At 36.5% G+C, this 21,895-nt stretch overlaps 1 protein-coding gene across 2 annotated transcripts in view; it reads left to right on the forward strand.

Moving 5' to 3' along the window:
- Positions 1–17,453, forward strand: part of acsl3a (acyl-CoA synthetase long chain family member 3a) — a 30,918-nt gene extending 13,465 nt beyond the window's left edge. For both annotated transcript variants that reach the window (XM_089121528.1, XM_089121529.1), the window contains exons 5-15: positions 204–342; positions 2,696–2,846; positions 4,053–4,176; positions 4,909–4,980; positions 5,926–6,065; positions 6,867–7,039; positions 8,377–8,451; positions 10,510–10,701; positions 11,000–11,114; positions 13,005–13,162; positions 14,433–17,453. In XM_089121528.1, coding sequence (XP_088977654.1) covers positions 204–342; positions 2,696–2,846; positions 4,053–4,176; positions 4,909–4,980; positions 5,926–6,065; positions 6,867–7,039; positions 8,377–8,451; positions 10,510–10,701; positions 11,000–11,114; positions 13,005–13,162; positions 14,433–14,590 — 1,497 coding nt within the window. In that variant the 3' untranslated portion in view covers positions 14,591–17,453. The remainder of the gene's footprint in view (positions 1–203; positions 343–2,695; positions 2,847–4,052; positions 4,177–4,908; positions 4,981–5,925; positions 6,066–6,866; positions 7,040–8,376; positions 8,452–10,509; positions 10,702–10,999; positions 11,115–13,004; positions 13,163–14,432) is intronic.
- Positions 17,454–21,895: the final 4,442 nt, after the last annotated feature.

The raw sequence follows: 21,895 nt of genomic DNA on the forward strand, positions 1-21,895 counted from the left end.
CTAGCCAAACTTAGACACCTTGGACTTAACTAAGACCGCATGGGTATATCACAGGCTACTTTACATGACCCAACCAAATCCCAATAGATAAATCATATCCCTCCTACTGAATATTACAATATATTTTGTTCTGAAATACATCACGTTATGGCAGTTAAATACATGTCATGCACTAATGTTTTTGTCTGTATTTTGGCTCAAAGGACATTTTGCTGGAGGTCCCGAGATTACGACACATCATCATAGTTGACGATAAGCTCAACAGCGGCTCTGAATACCCACGAGGCATCAGTGTCCACAGCATGGCGGCTGTGAAGAGACTTGGGGCCCTTCCTGAGAATGGTACTATTGTGTGTGTGTGTGTGTGTGTATGAGGTCGCTTCAGGTCATGTGAATGAGAAATCCTCCATCTGTGTCAAATTAAGGCCAGGGTCGAGGGTGTCCCTGACTCTTTTGCTCTGCCGTTTACTTCCTCCATTATAGTTCTCTGTGAAGCCCTCAACAGCTGGTAGTAGTAGTCATCGTCACACACTGGAGAGTGTGTATGTGTGTGTGTCGGGTCATGTTTTCTCACACTGCCACAGACTTCACATGACATTGAGCTGATCTTCCTCCTTCGGCTCTACATGACATTCGCTCTGTTCTGTGTCAGCGTGCTAATGCTAAATCACAGTGGCCCCTTAAAACACACTCAGGCACACAAATGTACACACTCGATTCCCATGTTCCACATTTATGGTTCTAAAATCTTGGAACGGCTCAAATGGCACTCTCATTTTCAAAGCTAAAATGTTCTATTCTGCTACTGACATTTCACCCCCACTTCCTGTTCTTGTCTTATTTCATTCATTCACACATACAACTATATTTGTACTTTGGTAGTCTTTATCAATATACTTATACAAACAACTATAAATTAAAGTTTACAACCTATCCTCCCCTCATATGCAGTGTTACTGTATGTGTTTTTCACCAAATAATAGTAGTTTCAAACCAGTGTAGTTTTTATTTGCCAAAACTATTAAAAATCACTTTGTTAGTCGTTTAATTGAAATAAAGCTGAAATAAAATATAAATATTTGATGAAAAACTTAAACGTGAAAAGCTTAAACTTTAGATAAAAACTAATTGATATAAAAATATTGTTGTAAGTACTAAAATTACTAAAAAAAAAAAACATCTCCTTGATTGACATGAGATTGAACACATTTTTATTTTTGGATAAGCTTATCCTTTAAGAATCCTTTATTTAAAATGTATTATAACTCAAGTTTGTTTTAACCACAAAAGCCATAGAAGCTGGCATGTCATTAACAAACAAAAACAAATTCCTTTAAAAAGACAGTCAGAATAAAAACTGGCCTGGAAAACTTAATAACATGTTAAATGTCATGAAAATTGAGTCATCGAAATTGCTGTAGTGAATATACTGTACATGTTTTTTGTTATTCTCATATCTAAAATATTGAATTGTCTTGAACTCTCATTTAAATTCATGAGTCAACATGTGTGGAAACTAGAGCCCGACCGATAAAGGATTTTGAAGGCCGATGCTGATGCAAATATTTTTTGGTTTTAAAATCCGATATTCCGATATATCGGCCGATATTTATTTATTTATTTATTTATTTGAGATACGCGCAATAAAACATGAACAGTTTTCCATAACATTAGTTATTTGTAGTTATTTATGAGTTTTAACTAAAATAATATGATATTGCGTTTTAAAAAGAAGCTTAATTTCTTTTATTGTCACAACAGAACAGACTGATGATAGTGGCATTAGCTAGCTTTGTGGTTAGCTAGTCTATAATGAGCCATAATTTAGCAATGGATTACGTCATACTGCAAATTGTAAAACATACATTTTCAATATAACAGGCCAAGGAGAGATGATGCGTCTCATTGCTATAACTGTCACGCGCTATTAAAGAAATACTTCAGTCACATTGTCAAAAGTTGAAAGGGCAGTCAGTCAACTACACTGTAACAACGTAACGTAACTATTACTAGCTATCTCCGCTTCACTCTCGGCTTATTTAACAGCAACAAAACTGGACATTATTTGAGTTAAGAGAACTGATGGGGATATTCTTTTAATTGTTATTCAAGCAATGCATGTATCGTGCCCAACTCAACGAGTGTTGCCAACAGGAACGGTGTAAAGTGCCCTCTGGTGGACAAACTATACAACTCCAACACTCATGACATGGTTCAAGCGTGTTTCGTCCGTTTTTATTTTATTTTTGAAATATTCATTTATCGGCCATTATAACTGCCGATACCGATAGTTTGGAAAATGCCTAACATCGGCCGATATATCGGTCTGGCTCTAGTGGAAACTGTAATAATAATATGTTAAAATGGAATGAATTCTGAATAAAACACTGATTTTATTTTGCTGGACAGGTAAAGTAAGGAATTAGTCAAATAATGTTCTTACATTTACACACTCAAGACAAGGCAAAGCTCTGTGATGTTATAATTAAACACTCAAGAGTACAAAGGTCTCGTCTGTGATTTTACAGTTATGAGATTAAAGCTCTGCTCTATGATGTCACAACTAATAAGCATTGAGGAGATCAAAGCTCTGTTCTGTTCTAAAGCCAGATATAATGCATTCTAATTGGAATGCTTGTGATTAATAGAATAACTAATTAAACATTTGTATTAACTTTGTCTGATGTGTCCACAGCGTCGAGGCAGAGACAGTCTCCGCGTGCCGCTGATGTGGCAGTGATCATGTACACCAGCGGCTCCACTGGAGTGCCAAAAGGAGTCATGATCTCTCACGGAAATATCATTGCCGGAATCACTGGCATGGCAGAGAGGATTCCCAACCTTGGGTTTGGAAACATATCCATGCTAACATCCTGCGATCTGTCATGTCTTGGCATTAACTGTGCACATGCAGTATTGTGCATTCACTGATGTGTTTGTGGATGTTGTATGTTTATCAGTGTTTCCTAGAAAACCAATCGTTCCCTATGGATAGAATAAACAGAGAGTGAGAAAGAGAGAAAACAGTGACATTTATGGGTCTGTGTGGATTTCTGTGCCATGCACTGCATATTATAAATGTCACATACATCTTATAGCCTTACAGTGTATCTGTTTAACACATCTTGAGTACTCAGCAAAAAAACAAAACTTTTATGAGGCTAAATAAAATAAAAGAATTAACTTTCTGGTTACACTTAACAAATTTGTTAACATTAGATAATGTATTAACTAACAATGAGCAATACATTTGTTACAGTATTTATTAATCTTCATTAATGTTCGTTAAAAATCCAGCTGTTCATTGTTTGTTCATGTTAGTGCATTACCTAATGTTAACAAATACAACTTGATTTTAATAATGTGTGACTAAATGTTAAAATTAACATTAACTAAGATTAATAAATGCTGCAGAAGTATTGTTCATTGTTAATTGATGTTAACTTGAGTAGTTTACTAATAAAACCTTATTGTAAAGTGTCACCAACTTTCTTATTGTTTGGAAAAAGATATGTCTATATAAAATAATTTACATTTAGATGTAAATGTGGTCCTCCTTTTTCAAAAGCCATTAATCCAGTCTTCAGTGTCACACGATCCTTCAGAAATCATTTTAAGATGATGATTTGATGATCAAGAAATATTTGTTATTATCATGAATGTTGAAAACTGCTTCATAATTTTGTGAAATATAAAAAAATAATAATAATAAATAGAAAGTTCAACGAACAGAAATATTTGAAACATTAGAAATATATTTAAAGTCACTTTTGATCAATTTTAATTAATTTTTGCTTAATAAAAGGTGAACAGTAGTGTAGATTTCATAATGATCAAGTTCAAGTAAAAGTTCATTGTAGTATCATTAAAAAAAACACTTTTCTGTTATTATTCTATTTTATTTTTTTATACAAGATGTGTCGAACAGGCCTGATGATTAACAGAATAGCAGTCTGACTAACTAGATACTGTATCTTTAGATATATAAAAAAAATTTAATTAAATTTAAAACCTGATCTTTATATTAAACAGACAGGTTTTTGTTTTTGCAGTGCGGATGACACATACATTGGCTACCTTCCACTGGCTCATGTGTTAGAGTTGAGCGCTGAGATGGTGTGTTTTGCCCACGGCTGTAGAATCGGCTACTCTTCTCCACAAACTCTCTCAGACCAGGTAATAACCTTTTGCTCTTATTGACTGTGTACATTCTGAAAGTCAAAACACTGGCCTATGATGTTAGTCAGTTCATCAAAGTGCTCTCTGTCTCTCTGATGTCACAATCAAGCATTTAAAGAGCCCCTTAATGCTATTTTAAAGGCTACTCATTTTTGTTCTGAGATCTCCTACAATTGGTTTGTGCATCCAAGGTCAAAAAACACTTTAATTTTCTCATTATATACACTGGAGCATTTTCTCACAGTGTCTAAAACGGTTCAATCACCAAGTTTCTCTTTTTCCGCCTTTCAGGCGCCCCAGTCTGTTGTAGTTGTCTGCTTACAGCCCGTGTCAGAAATAAAATGAAAAATGAAACGTCTTTTGTCGACAACACAAACCCAACTCTTTTAGTATCCCCAACAAATACAGTGTTTTTAAGTAGAATTTGTTCACAGCAGCCAATGAAGACCTTAGACTGACATTATTCCTTTCTTTTAGGATAAAATAACTCCATTTATTGTGCACTTTGATCCTTTTAGATTCACAAACAGCTATATAACATCCTACACTAAAGGTAATATCCTTAAAAAAGCATTATTGGAGCATTTTGATGTCAAATAATGTCATCGGAGAAAATGCTGAAACACCAGAATCACGTAATGGAAAAGATGTGCTGCACTGTGGGAGTTGGGTTGAGATGAATTAAACTTACAGAGATGTTTCTCTTTTTGTGTTGTTTTCACTTTATAGTCAACCAAGATCAAGAAGGGAAGCAAAGGAGACATTAGTGTCCTGCAGCCCACTCTAATGGCAGCAGTACCAGTAAGGCTGAATCTTTCTCTCTGTTTCTCTCTGGGCTTTTTGGGGTTTAATGTCAGCGAATGTGATTGTCCGGAATGATTCGCAGCTGTAAACAGAACGTGAGAAAGCACATACACATACACAAACACACACACACTCACAAGTAGTGTCTCACACACTGTAGATACACAATTAATAATGTTTAATTTCAAGATTTTCTTTGCCTGAGGACATTGTAAATGCACACTCACTTACACACACACACACTGTCTTGGTGTGGTTGGATATGAGGGTCCCTGTGGACTGATAACGACACAGCACAGCAAACTTCCATAAACACAGCGGCTGACACGGCTCTCTCAGCAGTGGGAGAACATCCGAATCATAAGGGAGCATTGAAGAAAAAAATCAGAAAGGGCTTCTCCACCCTCCCATATCACAATGTGAAATGGGAAAATGTCAGCAGTAACTCAATTAGAATCCATGTCCACTTCCCTTGGTTGTATTATAATGTAATAATAATAACAATAACAATAATAATTTGGCATAAAAAATCTAAACTTTTATATTGAATATATATGAAATATGTTATTCTGTATATAATGATTTTAGTTTACATTTTCTTTTAGTTTTATTACTTTTTTAAAATATTGAGACATTTTTTTTATTTCTTATTATGTCTGGGAGAGGGTTACACAAAGTAGACATTTTGGATTTCAAGCCCCACAAAAAAAATATAATTTTAATTCAGAAAATTAAACGTGAGTGTCATAAAAGAAGTGTATTCAGGTCATTGCAAGTGTGATATGCATTAACATTTAAAAAAATATATATATTAATGTCCGGAAACAAAGACATTCAGGTAATATCAGAGAGAGAGATAGAAATCCCTTTCATGTTTCAGTGAGGTCCTCAGTTATGTCTGTGGCTTTTATATGCACATATTTTCTCTGTCCATGTGTGTAGGAGATTATGGATCGAATCTACAAGAATGTAATGCTAAAGGTGGAGGAAATGAGCACGTTTCAGAGGACTCTGTTTCTACTGGCCTACAACTATAAGATGGAGCAGCTTGCGATGGGATACAGCACTCCACTGTGTGACAAGTACATCAAACACACACACGAATACTCTAGCCTAATACACACATACGAACGCCATCCCTAGTGTTGAAGAACATTCTTTACAAGCTGCTCATGGTTTAGAGTAGTAAAACTACAGTAAAGCTTGTTTTTCGAAACTTGAACACGTATATTTACATTGTTATAAAACTATAATTGAAAACATGTAACTTATATAATTGAATCAGTCATTATTTGGCTCAGTGGTTCTCAACTAGTTTCGCCATGATGAGACCCACATTTCCCCATTGTCATCAAGCTATGACCCACTTTTTTAGGATACACACACACAGACTTCAGGACCCCCAAACGCCGCAATAACCAATCAGAAAAAGAGATAAATATATTTTTTAAAGTCATCTGACTAAAATCATAATTTTTAAGATCGATCGTCGCTGTAACGAACGAGTACTCGATCACCTTATCACTACTCAGAACCACTTTTGGGTTGCGACCCACCAGTTGAGAAACACTGATTTGACTAAATATTTATTTCACTATTCTTGGAATACTGAGTCAATTTTTTTAACCGGTTCATTGAAATATCCTAAAAAAATCTTCTAGTCTTCTCAATGCTACTCGATAGAAAGAAGACATCTGCGATAGTGCATTCGATTCTTAATAATTATCATTGAATATCTATACTAATTTTAGTAACTTCCCAAAACCAGTTCTCGAAGTCACAGACATCCCTCACACACACACATACAGAAACTCGACACATCTTACACGCATGTCCTCAATATACTATATACCATCAAAGCCAAATCTTTCTTCTCTCTCCAGGCTGGTCTTCCGGAAGGTTCGGGCGTTGTTAGGTGGACGTTTACGAGTGTTATTGTCAGGTGGTGCACCTCTCTCTGCGGCAACCCAGCGGTTCATGAACATCTGCTTCTGCTGCCCTGTGGGTCAGGGCTACGGCCTAACAGAGACCTGCGGCGCCGGGACCATCAGCCAGCGTGAGATTTACACCTCGAATGTCGGCACTGTTATTTCATGACTATACTTCAAATACGTACATATTTTCATAACCTACACTACTACCTTTAAATGTTTGGGGTCATTAAGACATTTTTTTAAAAGGACATTCATACTTTTATTCAGCAAGGATGCATTAAATTGATCAAAAGCATCAGTAAAGACAATTTTTCGTTTCAAATAAACACTGTTCTTTTGAACAAATCCCAGTTTCAACAATATTAAGCAGCACTTTTTTCAACATTGATAATAATCAGAAGTGTTTCTTGAGCAGCAAATCATCATATTAGAATGATTTTGAAGGATCATGTGACACTAAAGACTGTAGTATTCTGAAAATTGACAGTGACACACAGGTGGTGGTCAGGAAGAAGACCAGATGAGGCACAGACAATCTAATTTGCTGCACAATTAAATTAAATGTACTAAACAAAACAAAGATACAATGAAGGCAAATGCGAGAGTTAACACAAACAATACCAGACAAAGAACAGTCATTATATACCAAGGAAACTAATAAACAAAACAAGGATCAGGTGTGAGAAATCAGTGTATCAATGAGTAACCATGACAACAGAAGGAAACAGGATAATAATGCAATACAAACTAAAAATCCATTAAAAATAAATGCAGCTTTGATTAGTTAGAGACTTCTTTAAAAAAAAAAAAAAGAGAAAAAAACCTTAGCAACCCCAAACTTCACCGTATGTAAATATAACTAGTGTTAAAAACACACAAACATGAATATTGTTACAGTTCAATGGGTCATATGATGGAAAATATACTCTCATACACCGTTGCTATAAAGCTCACATTTTTACAACATAAGTAATACGAGCAAAACTATATTGACCCGTTCAAATCAATAGAAAATGGTCTATTGAATAAATGGGTTACATACATGACTGACATCATAAGTGGACCTCAGAGTCCAAACAAATCATGTTATGATCTCTTTAATACATAAACAGATTCTGCATACTCAAAATAACCGTAATTGTGAATTAATGAGAAAATTATATTTACAAAAGTCCAGCCAAATGAAACTAGGTCTCTAACTCTATATCCTGTTCCTTAAAAACGTTAACATGAACATTTGTGGAAGACAGTTGCCTTAAATGGTTGATGGTTGTGTTCCTAAGAGGAATCTATGGTGGAACAGTCAACGCAGCTGGTGACTCCTGAAATATGTCTTTTTTTTTTTTATCGAAGTCACATTTAGTCATATTTTTTTCTGCAATGGAAATAATTATATAACTGTGCCCTTACAGCCAATGTAGATGTTTTATGTGATCTTATTGTCTGTGTGTTTGTGTAGTTTGGGATTACAGTACAGGACGAGTTGGTGCACCATTGGTTTGCTGTGAAATTCAGCTTAAGGACTGGATAGAGGGTGAGTGCGATATACACACACACATTTATCTGCTCTTATAAAAACACTGTCATGGACGTTTACCTATCCATCAAGAGATACGTCTTGTGGTTTGTTACCTCGAGAGAATGATGAGCAATATAGCAGCAGAACAAAAGAGAAGGAAGTGGGAAAAAGTATTTATGGTCATTTTGTGGCCTTGTAAGGAAGACACTTCGAGCGGCTATTTCTGGACCGATCAGCTCAGCTGTGTTCTGTAAATGATACACAGTAACCAAAAGTTTTTATTTGACAATGCATTAAATTACTATAAACAGTTCAAATTCATTACATAAAAATACAGGCCAAAACCTTTTATAATGGCAGCATTATTAAAGTTATAAGAATGAAAGGCCATTCGTCATAGGGATTAGGTGGTTACACTTATATGCTTTAACACTAAGGCCTCACAAAACATTAGATAACGGTATATAGGCAGTCTTCGCTTGCTTGCAGTATCACTTTGGAGATTACTGTGTTACCCATTTCCATGATAGCCAAGCGACTTCTCTGATTGGTGGAGCTGGATTTGCCAAAGTTTGTCAGAGTAGTATGTTCAATTCTTTGAAAAACATTCAGTTTGTGTTGGCGGATCCAGAAAGGTTCAAACGACAATCATCAGGAACAACTGGAGATTCACTCGCTGTAAAATGCAAAAGACTTCGTTTGGACTTTGCAGTGGCTACAAAAAAAAAAAAGAAAGAAAAGAAACTGCAACCGGCCAAAACAAAACAGACTGCAGACTATCATGTATATTATACTTACTGAATGTTCTGTTTTCAGAAACTGCAATGTATTGTTTTTACATGCATCTAACCCTAAAGCAGACCCTAATCTTAACCCTATAGTAAATCCATACACGAAGTACATACATGAGCACTGTAACACTGACACCTTAAAATAAAGTGTAATCGTTAATTGCCCTTCAATAAAAAAGTATTAGTTTAAACTTATATTAACCTTCAAATGGTCTTCGTTTCCTGTTACACTTTGGGGCTTCGCTGTCTATATGAACCCAACAATTGATTGAGTAATTGTACAAAAAATATACATTTTTAATCATACAAATAATATATATATATGAAGAGTTCAGATGCAAAAGCCTCTAAATGCCATTTGAAATTTTCTTCTTTAATGATGATTTTTATCAAACTTGTATATTTAAGTTAAGTAATTAAGTGAAATTACTGAACTTAAATATACAAGTTTGATAAAAATCAAACTTGTATGATTTTTGATGATGATGATTTTTATCAAACTTGTATATTTAAGTTCAGTAATGAAATTTCTGAACTTAAATATACAAGTTTGATAAAAATCATCATTAAAGAAGAAAATTTCAAATGGCATTTAGAGGCTTTTGCATCTGAACTCTTCATATATATATATATATATATATATATATATATTGTTTACTTCTCATCTGTTCATTAATGCTGTGTTTTTGAAGATATAAAGTATTTTGTATCCATATACCATACAAGTCCTCAACTACACCATTAGCTTGCATATGAAATATTATTTTTTTATGATACATTGCATTTATGCTCTAGTACTAGGCCTTCATTTCTGTGTAAAAATGTTCTGATTTATGGCGGATTTTATTTTATTTTTTTCACATTTCCCATTCATTTCAACGTGGGGTCTTATTGACCCCGAAGACCAGAAGTGTCGATACACACTTTCTGACGATTTTCAGTGTTTTAACTAGACCTGTTCATGGAAACCGCCCATAAATTGGCAAGAAAAACTGTGATTGGTCCCTTTATTTGTCAGCCAGATGGTCTCTTCCTGTCTAAGTGGACTGTTCTTGGCCAAAGTAAGCTGCAATGTGGACTAAACTTTGTCAATTTGTCAAACGTTTGGCTACACGAGACTAAAATAACATTGACTTTTGGCTAAACAACCTCTGAACCCATGTTAGGTCTGTCTTCAGTCTCACTCTGGAGATTTTGAAAGAATTCTTCTGTTGCGCTTTATACAGTTTATACAATCGCTCTTTTTTTGTCATCATAATGCATCATGTATGTATGTATCCAGGTGGCTATCGCAGCACAGACCGGCCCTGCCCGCGAGGAGAGATTCTCGTCGGTGGGCCAAACGTAACAATGGGCTACTACAAGAACAAAAACAAGAACTGTGAGGACTTCTTCGTGGATAAGAAAGGCCAGCGGTGGTTCTGCACTGGAGACATCGGAGAGTTTCATGGAGATGGCTGTCTGAAGATTATCGGTAAGAGAGCGACAAAGAGAGATTATCCAGAACATCATAAAGATTGTTTTGGCAGGAGTCGGCGAATGGAAATCCCCTCTGTTTTTACGTTAAAACGCTTTAGTCCTGTTCTTCCTGTAAATGACACATCTCACTGTCAACATATTCCCATAAAGGCAGTGATAAGAACTCAAAGAAAGCAGGATACACTCCAAAAGGGAGAGAAAGGAGAACTTCCTGTAGTTCACTTGCATACATATCAGATCAAATCTGCTTAATATTTGCATGTGTGTGTGTGTGTGTGTGTGTTTATATTAAGATCGTAAGAAAGACCTGGTGAAGCTTCAAGCAGGAGAATATGTGTCTCTGGGAAAAGTGGAGGCCGTCCTGAAAAACTGCCCACTCGTCGACAACATCTGTGCCTATGCCAACAGGTGCCAACACAATGTAAAACCTGTACTAACAAATGCCTTAGAAAGTCATCTGGTTCTTCTACAGTTACAATCATTCATAGACTCTTAAAGGGGACATATCATGAAAATTTTACTTTTTCCGTGCTTAAAGGGTTAAGATATTAAGATCGCTCCTGCATACAGTCCATAGGCTTTTTGAGGGACTGGCTCTTGCTGTCCTCGAAAAGTCATTAAAGACATCGTTAAAATAGTCCAAGTGACTACAGGGGCTCAATCTTAAGTTTATCAAACGACGAGAACACTTTTGTGCGCAAAAAAACAACAAAAATAACGACTTTATTTCAACTATTCGTTTATTTCTCCCTCTGCGCGAGTCAGGTTACTAGTTTAATAGCGTAAGCTTCTGTTATTGTACGTCACACGCATCACACACACATGACCAGCGTCGGCCAATAGTGAGCCTACGTGTGACTTAGCTCTACGCAATCACACTACGTTAACTGACTTACAGGCTCATGGAGAAGGAAGTGAATAGTTGAAATAAAGTCGTTATTTTTGTTAAAAGTGTTCTCGTCGTTTGATAAACTTAAGATTGAGCCCCTGTAGTCACTTGGACTATTTTAACGATGTCTTTAATGACTTTTCGGGGACAGCAAGAGCCAGTCCCTCAAGAAGCCTATGGACTGTATGCAGGAGCGATCTTAATATCTTAAATATCTTAATTTGTGTTCCGAAGATGAACGAAGGTCTTACGGGGTTGGAACAACATGAGGGTGAGTAAATACTGACAGAATTTTCATTTTTGGGTGAACTAACCCTTTAAGTGTTATAATCGGGTCCCCGGTGCATCTACCAAGCCAGAAAACGTGAAAAGTGACAGCCTAGTAACTTTCTTTTGGTCAGCCTTTCTCTGCAAGCATGTCAAAAAATAAGCCATAAGCCAAAAAATGATGCATGCAAACTGTTCTGTCAAACACTATTTGACCAAAAATGTCACAGCTGTCTTATAAAAACCTCATGGAACTGTCAAATTGGGTAAAAGTTAAACATGACGGTACATTTTTGCTCACACCTAAAAAGGGGCAAATTTGACAAGTTATAAGACATTATGTGGGGGGTATTTTGAGTTGAAATTTCACAGAAACATTCTGGAGACACCATAGATTTATATTACATCTTGTGAAAAGGGGCATGTAACTTTTAAGCATTTGCCTTTATATCCATTTAAATCCAAACAACAGGCAGTGTATATAGTGGCATTTTAATACGAATTCTGTAACATCATTTATAAATAATGTAAGTCAGTAATCATGTCAAGTCACCTTTACTTATAAAGCACTTTTATGAAATGCAGATTGATTCAAAGCAGCTTTACTGGGATGAACAGCAAAAATAATGATCAATAACGCATATCAAATTTGAGATCAATTCAAATTCTGTAGTAAAGCAGCTCTAAAAAAGACAATAGTGTTGATTCAGTTCAGAAACTGTATAAAGTTCATCAAGTATGAAATTAGTTCATAATCCGTATAAGGAGCTCTACAGAGGACAATAGTGTCATTATTCACTTTGAGTCACTTCAATGTTGATTAAATTCTGTTCAGTAATAATTATGATGTTAAAACATTCCACAATTATTTAATTTATGTATTATGCAACTGTTAAATAGACCCACTGTACCTGAAAAGGTACTTAAAGCACAGTTCAGTCATTCGTATTTTTTAAATTGTATGTGATGTTGTTGTTCATAAATATGAAATAAAATAAAAATAACTATATTGTGATGTATATCAATTCCATGAAATGAAATCACATCGCCCAACACTAACTAAAACACATTGACACTTTGATAGTCAACACTCCTAAATACACCCACAAATAATTTTAATCCTCCTTCTTCCCTTTTCTCAGTGACGAGTCTTACGTGATTGGCTTTGTGGTGCCCAATAAGAAGCAGCTCCTGGTGCTGGCTGAGAGGAAGTGTATCAGAGGTTTGTGGGAGGAGCTTTGTAACAACCCTGTCATCGAGGAGGAGGTGCTTAAAGTCATCACAGAAGCAGCACTGACAGGTGAATGGGTCCCTGGAATACTATCACACTACTCATACTATTTCTGTAGTATGTAACATGTTTACTGAGCACAGAATGCAAGTTTCTCTAAGAATGCAGTAGAGCTACATGTTTAATTTTTAAAAGGTCGCAATCTCGATTCAAAAGGTGATTTTTTTTTTTCACAGAATAACATTCAAATCTGTGTTTGCTCTGCAAACTCATCACAATAAAGCAAATCACTTTTTGAAAGAAACTTGGCGTTTCCAAAATAACGAATGACTGATAAAAATATGTATTTGTCATTGAATCATTCAAGACTCATTCAAAAATGCTGATTCATCCAGTAATGAAACAGGTGAAATATTGATGACTGAGTCATTGAATCATTCATTCATTCAAAAAAAAAAAAAGCTCCTTAATCTTGTATGTGGGTCAAAAATGGGCACCCATAGTAATGAATGGGAAAGACTGTAATTTAGAGCATTCTAAAATAAGCCAAAATAAGACACCAGGTGACAGCAAAGTCACTTCATCTTTAGGTTTTAGCTCTAAGAACTTATTGGAATGATATTTTAAAAAATTAAAAAATAAAACCTAAAAATAAGCATAATTTACATAGAAAATATGGTACTTTTTGAAGTACATAAACTCAAAAATACCCCCCAAATAAAAAAACACCATAAATGGATAGACAAAACTTTATCGAAGACAGTGATATAACATTTATAATAAATAAAAAATTAGGATCACACCTGCGTCCTCTGTGCCCACATTTGTCCACAATTACAGGATACGGTTTGAGTGCTACGACGTTTGCATAATTTCCTACTTTTTTGTGGACAGAAGCTTCCAGCATTTCAGGAGCATTTTAAAGTAAAGATTTTAATATACAGTATAAATATTAGTGTTGTAGTGTTTGTAATTATTATAATTATTAAATATACATTACAATTTACAAAAGTAATATATTCTTGTCTTCATTTTTATAACTAGTTAAAATATATCCACATCTTATATGGACTGAGACATTATCACAACTAAAAAGAGGCTTGAGTCCATTTGAAAGTTTTCGCCAAACTCTCTTTGCTTAACTCTTCCATTCTGTGCTGATCCGATCCGAATTAAGTAAATATTTCACATCTAAGGGGTTCGGCTGACAAAAAAGTTTGGGAACCCATGCTATAGATGAACTTTTATGTCCTGCACAAAGTCATTTGTTGTGCCTCTTGTTTCACCACTTATTTCAGCTGTGCTTACGATTCATTTCCTGTTCCTGTGTATTTAACAGCCCAGTTAGAAAGATTTGAGATTCCCCGGAAGATCTGCTTGAGCATTGAGCCCTGGACTCCAGAGACCGGCCTGGTCACAGACGCTTTTAAACTCAAGCGAAAGGAGCTAAAAACTCACTACCAGGACGACATTGAGAGGATGTATGGAGCTAAGTAGAACCAAACCCCTGCTGATTCCAGACAAAAACGGTGGACAAGAGGGCCAGAAAAAGTAACTTATCACACTATAGCAAACTCCAATCTGGATGGAGATTTCCCTTGGAGGTTACCGACACGTGAACATAATCATTTGGAAATGATTTCATACAGTTGATTGATCAGTATGAAATCTCACAACCAGCAATACTCAAAGCTGCCAGACTTAAGCACACGCGGACATGATCCCCCCCAGTGATTGCTCATATCCTTCACATAAACACCTCGATCAGTCCGAATGAGCTCGATCTGAATGACATGGGTGGTGTAGACCTGAAATAATCCATGAATCTGACTATTTTCTCATTTGAATTCAATAATACCTTGCGCACGTGCCTAGTGCTCTGATCAGTATTTAAATGCGTTTTATGTCATACAAACGTGCATATGTAATTTACATTCAGTGGATGATACAAAATATGCAACAAAAAAAGAAAAAAGAACTCTTCTTTCTTTTGGTGACACTTATTGCAGTGGCTTTCTCCGGTAATATACATGATGACTGAGCACTGTGTTTTTAAGCTTACTTTTTCATTGAAACCTACAGTTTCAAACAAGTACAACTTGTAGATAGACAAAGGCTGACGTAAACGTTGGATGGTTTCATTAGGATGTCTAAACTCATCAGGAAATCTTTAAGCCATTATTTGCTTGTTCAATCTTTCCATATTTGAATTGAACTCTGTCGGGAGGAGACTGTGTGCATATTAACCAACGATCTGGAAAATCAAACGCCTTCAAGCTTATTTTAAATTATTGTTATAATAATCAGATTTATTTCAATATTAGAACATGCTCATTGGAGAGTATGAAATCACTAAACCGTTTCTGCTCATTGGATGATTCTGATTTATGTGCAAGGATTGGAATGTTCCTATTGGGTGACTGTATATCCTGCTGGACAGGATAATAGATCTAGTATAATTCTTCTAATATAAACCATTCAAACATGTCCATTAAACATTTTAAACTGAATTGATTCATTTCAAGGAGGTCTTCCTCTATTTGTCTGTAAAGACACTGACATGTGCTCGAGTTGTTTCAGAGCGTGTTGAACTGTTTCGTTTAGAAATAAATAAATCTAAGACACCAGCTAAGCTGCAAATGGAGTTGTTAAATTCTTATGTGTATACGTCATAGAGGACGTCCTTGCAGACATTTTGGATGTCCCTGCAATGTCTTTGGCTTGCCATGTTTCTCTGATTGGTGGAATTTTGTACTGCATCATGGGTTATGTAGTTTTACACCACGAATTCCCCTGTTAAACATGATTATCAAAAAAAAATAAGTTGAAATCCTGCAAATGGGTGGCTTCAACAGAATTATACCATCAATAAACAACCTCAGAACTCACGTGGGCTTCCTTTAAAGGTTTTACACATGATTGTTAAAGGGATATTAAGGGATCAATTTTTGATATGTTTTAGCTTACCTCAAGGGCATCCAAGATGTAGGTGTCTTTGTTTCCGCAGTAGTTTCAATTTTGATATTTTTAGGTCAAACCGTTGTTGTCTGTCAGTCATATAATGGAGGTCTATGGTCACCACCTCAAAGAGCATGCACAGAGAAGTCCAAATTAAACATGATTTAATGACTCGTAAATGTAAGTACACATTCATGGCCTAAGACACGAAACGAGCGGTTTGAGTGAGAAAACTAACAGTATTTATATCGTTTTTACCTCTTGTAACAACAGCCACGTCCAAGTGATCTGAGGGCGCGGGCGCTTTGTGGCTGTGGTAGCGAGAGGTAAAAACGATATAAATACTGTTCGTTTTCTCACACAAACCGCTCGTTACTCGTGCATATTGTTTGTTAACTGGTAGTCAATTTTATAGGCTTTCTTTTCCACTTTGCATCCTCTTCAGTAAGTATTAGCAATGGAGGTGATGAATTATGTGATGTTTTGTGGTATCAGTTGGATTGTGTTACTCTAAAACGTTCAAAACAAACTTCAGGTTAAAAGAGTCAATTCTTGACTGAGCAATGACTAACTTAACTCCATTGTGTAAATACTCAAGTTATACTTACTGAAATTGAAGTGTCTGATCTTGAGCAGAGCATATGTCTGAAAGACTGCTATTCCCTTTTATAGAAATAAACACTCGTGTTCTGCAGAGTACAAAAGTCCCCATAGCAACTTGTGATCGGATAAAGTCCATTTAGTCGAAAGAGTGTTGTGTCTAAGACAGGGAACTGCCCTAGAACTGCTGATTTGATCAGATTCTTCATGCACTTTGCGTCAGTTCTGTTACTCGATCCTAATTGGCAGGTGTGGTCAGGCTTTGGTCTGTTTATTCTGGCTCCAGTTTTCTACAGCCATGCCACGCATTGCCCATCATGCATCACTGCCAGACAGATATGGTTGGCACTGATTCTTTCTCTGTTGAAGTAAACCAGACCAGGACACCCGTGAAAACTACGTCAGTGAGGTTGTATGATACACCACAGCTAAACTTGCATAGTATTAGTCCAAATATGCATTTGATTAATGTAACCTTGATTTTTAATAGTAATACGTGTTAAAGTAACCCTTTACAATAAGGTCTCATTATTTATTGCATTAGTAAACATGAACTTCTCAGTAATGATTGATGACTTCTCCTCTTCAGCTGCCCCTTTATCATCTGGTGTGCCCCAGGGCTCTATTCTTGGTCCTTTACTGTTCTCTCTTTGTATGCTGCCACTAGGTCAACTCATTTCTAAACACAAAGTTCAGTTTCATTTCTATACTGACGACCTTCAAGTCTACCTTCCTGTAGTTTTGAATAATCATTCAGCATTAGATCCCATCCATAACTGCATCCAGGACATTAAACGGTGGCTCTCTCAAAACTTTCTTCATTTGAATGAAGGTAAGACTGAGTATATACTTTTCACCCCGGACTCACCTTGTAGCTCTCTTAATTTTGGCCCTCTCACGCCCCAGTTTGCATCCACTGTACGTAACCTGGGTGTTGCTCTTGACAATAGATTGCATTTTGACAAACAGATTGGTGCAGTAGTTAAGATTAGCTTTTTCCAGCTGAGGCTCCTCAGTAAGGTGAAATCATTCCTGTCCCGTGCTGATCTAGAAAGAGCCATTCATGCATTTATCAGCTCAAGGCTAGATTACTGTAATGCCCTCTACACTGGGCTTAACCAATCTCTTCTCAACCGTCTTCAGATGGTTCAAAACGCAGCAGCCCGTCTCCTTACAAATGTCCATAAACATACTCATATCACCCCCGTCCTCTGTTCACTTCATTGGCTCCCGGTACGTTATGGGTGGAGTATAAGGTCCTCATGTTTGTTTTTAAGGCCATTAATGGTCTGTCCCCGGCATACCTCTCTGAGCTGCTCACTATATACCAACCTGCCAGAACCCTCCGCTCCTCTCAGAGCACCTCTTTGATTATCCCCAAGTGTAGATACAAAAAGTTTGGAGGCCGTTCTTTTGCCATCCAGGGTCCTACTTTATGGAATGCCTTACCTGCTACCCTACGTAACATTACTGTGTTTAGTGTTTTTAAATCACAATTGAAAACATTTCTTTTCAGGAAGGCTTTTAACACGTAATCATTTGTTTTGTTTTTAGTGGTTGTGTTAGTTATTTTGTTGATTGCTTTGATTAGCTTTATCTTGCAATTTTTATATACTGTTATCTTTTTATGTATTTTATGGAAAGCGCTTTGTGCACCTTTCTGGGTGTTGTAATGGCGCTATATAAATAAAGATTGAATTGAATTGAATTGAATGAACTAACAGATTAATATGTTTTAAAATGTTTTAAAAATATATATTGCTTGTTAAAGTGAAAATCAAGTTTTTAATGTTGTTTATATGTCCATGTGATGTTTTTAATATGCTTTAAGACAAACCATGTGTAAATTCATATGTCGACAGCAGTATGTTCTCCTTGAAATTGCAATGAACCAAAGTCAAACCCGCTATTTGTCCATTAACCCACTATTTTTATAATGGGATAAATGCAACGTGGGATCTTAATATCTTAGCTCAGGAAGGGTCTAGAGACTCCATTTTTGCACTTAAGTCTAAGTCCCAAGGCCCTCTATCAGAATCCAGAGTTTCAAGAAGATCAGAGAAACTCAAAATTTCGGCCCAAAAAAACTATAAGGGGTAGGCCTATGTAGCCCTGTCATTTTTTTTCGGGAGCGAGAAATTAAGTTTCTCCAATCTTCTCAAACCTCTGGATTCTGATAGAGGGCCATGAGACTTAGACCTGAGTGCAAAAATGGAGGCTCTAGACCCTTCCAGATCTGAGATATTGAGATCCTACGTAGAATTTATGCCATTATAAAAATAGTGGGTTTGTGGACGGTGTAATTATGGGATGGCACTTGGTGCTACAGACTAAGAGGCCCCAGCTGATGCATTAAAATAGTTTTTATCATGAAAGAAATTGTATTTAATGTCCAAAAAATACACTATTCAAATCCCCATTCAATAGATTGCAGGCGGGATTGTGTCCATTTGCAACTTATTGCATGAACGCTGGGGTTAGTACGTTTAAAAAATAGTGGGTTTTTTTAACAGCTCAATATCTCAGCTCTGGAAGGGTCTAGAGACTCCATTTTTGCACTCAAATCTAAGTCCCAAGGACCTCTATAAGAATCTAGAGTTTCAAGAAGTTCAGAGAAACTCAAAATTTCGACTCGAAAAAAAAACGACAGTGTACTAACGTACCCCTTTCGTTTTTTTTTTCGGGTCAAAATTTTGAGTTTTGATATCTCAGCTCTGGAAGGGTCTAGAGCCTCAATTTTTGCACTCAGGTCTAAGTCTCATGGCCCTCTATCAGAATCCAGAGTTTCAAGAAGATCAGAGAAACTAAAAATTTCGACCCGAAAAAAAAAACGACAGTAGTTTTCGGGCGAAAAATTAAGTTTCACCAATCTTCTCAAAACTCTGGATTATGATAGAGGGCTGTGAGACTTTGACCTGAGTGCAAAAATGGAGGCTCTAGACCCTTCCAGAGCTGAGATATCGAATTTCAAAATTTCGACCCGAAAAAAAAACGACAGTGTTACCCCTTTCGTTTTTTTTTCATTTTCGGGCGAAAAATTAAGTTTCTCCAATCTTCTCAAAACTCTGGATTATGATAGAGGGCTGTGAGACTTTGACCTGAGTGCAAAAATGGAGGCTCTAGACCCTTCCAGAGCTGAGATATCAAAATTCAAAATTTCGACCCGAAAAAAAAACGACAGTGTTACCCCTTTTGTTTTTTTTTTTCGTTTTTGGGCGAAAAATTAAGTTCCTCCAATCTTCTCAAAACTCTGGATTCAGATAGAGGGCCGCGAGACTTTGACCTGAGTGCAAAAATGGAGGCTCTAGACCCTTCCAGAGCTGAGATATCGAATTTCAAAATTTCGACCCGAAAAAAAAATGACAGTGTTACCCCTTTCGTTTTTTTTTTCATTTTCGGGCGAAAAATTAAGTTTCTCCAATCTTCTCAAAACTCTGGATTATGATAGAGGGCTGTGAGACTTTGACCTGAGTGCAAAAATGGACGCTCTAGACCCTTTTAGAGCTGAGATATCGAATTTCAAAATTTCGACCCGAAAAAAAAACGACAGTGTTACCCCTTTTGTTTTTTTTCATTTTTGGAAGAAAAAATAAGTTCCTCCAATCTTCTCAAAACTCTGGATTATGATAGAGGGCTGTGAGACTTTGACATGAGTGCAAAAATGGAGGCTCTAGACCCTTCCAGAGCTGAGATATCGAATTTCAAAATTTCGACCCGAAAAAAAAACGACAGTGTTACCCCTTTTGTTTTTTTTCGTTTTTGGGCGAAAAATTAAGTTCCTCCAATCTTCTCAAAACTCTGGATTATGATAGAGGGCTGTGAGACTTTGACGTGAGTGCAAAAATGGAGGCTCTAGGCCCTTCCAGAGCTGAGATATCGAATTTCAAAATTTCGACCCGAAAAAAAAACGACAGTGTTACCCCTTTTGTTTTTTTTTCACTTTTGGGCGAAAAATTAAGTTCCTCCAATCTTCTCAAAACTCTGGATTATGATAGAGGGCTGTGAGATTTTGACGTGAGTGCAAAAATGGAGGCTCTAGACCCTTCCAGAGCTGAGATATCGAATTTCAAAATTTCGACCCGAAAAAAAAACGACAGTGTTACCCCTTTTGTTTTTTTTCACTTTTGGGCGAAAAATTAAGTTCCTCCAATCTTCTCAAAACTCTGGATTATGATAGAGGGCTGTGAGACTTTGACGTGAGTGCAAAAATGGAGGCTCTAGACCCTTCCAGAGCTGAGATATCGAATTTCAAAATTTCGACCCGAAAAAAAAACGACAGTGTTACCCCTTTTGTTTTTTTTCACTTTTGGGCGAAAAATTAAGTTCCTCCAATCTTCTCAAAACTCTGGATTATGATAGAGGGCTGTGAGACTTTGACGTGAGTGCAAAAATGGAGGCTCTAGACCCTTCCAGAGCTGAGATATCGAATTTCAAAATTTCGACCCGAAAAAAAAACGACAGTGTTACCCCTTTTGTTTTTTTTCACTTTTGGGCGAAAAATTAAGTTCCTCCAATCTTCTCAAAACTCTGGATTATGATAGAGGGCTGTGAGACTTTGACCTGAGTGCAAAAATGGAGGCTCTAGACCCTTCCAGAGCTGAGATATCGAATTTCAAAATTTCGACCCGAAAAAAAAACGACAGTGTTACCCCTTTTGTTTTTTTTTCACTTTTGGGCGAAAAATTAAGTTCCTCCAATCTTCTCAAAACTCTGGATTATGATAGAGGGCTGTGAGATTTTGACGTGAGTGCAAAAATGGAGGCTCTAGACCCTTCCAGAGCTGAGATATCGAATTTCAAAATTTCGACCCGAAAAAAAAACGACAGTGTTACCCCTTTTGTTTTTTTTCACTTTTGGGCGAAAAATTAAGTTCCTCCAATCTTCTCAAAACTCTGGATTATGATAGAGGGCTGTGAGACTTTGACGTGAGTGCAAAAATGGAGGCTCTAGACCCTTCCAGAGCTGAGATATCGAATTTCAAAATTTCGACCCGAAAAAAAAACGACAGTGTTACCCCTTTTGTTTTTTTTCACTTTTGGGCGAAAAATTAAGTTCCTCCAATCTTCTCAAAACTCTGGATTATGATAGAGGGCTGTGAGACTTTGACGTGAGTGCAAAAATGGAGGCTCTAGACCCTTCCAGAGCTGAGATATCGAATTTCAAAATTTCGACCCGAAAAAAAAACGACAGTGTTACCCCTTTTGTTTTTTTTCACTTTTGGGCGAAAAATTATGTTCCTCCAAT

The sequence above is a fragment of the Pimephales promelas genome, chromosome 16, assembly GCF_988280905.1.
Source record: "Pimephales promelas chromosome 16, fPimPro1.hap1.1, whole genome shotgun sequence".
NCBI classification, from domain to species: Eukaryota; Metazoa; Chordata; class Actinopteri; order Cypriniformes; family Leuciscidae; genus Pimephales; species Pimephales promelas.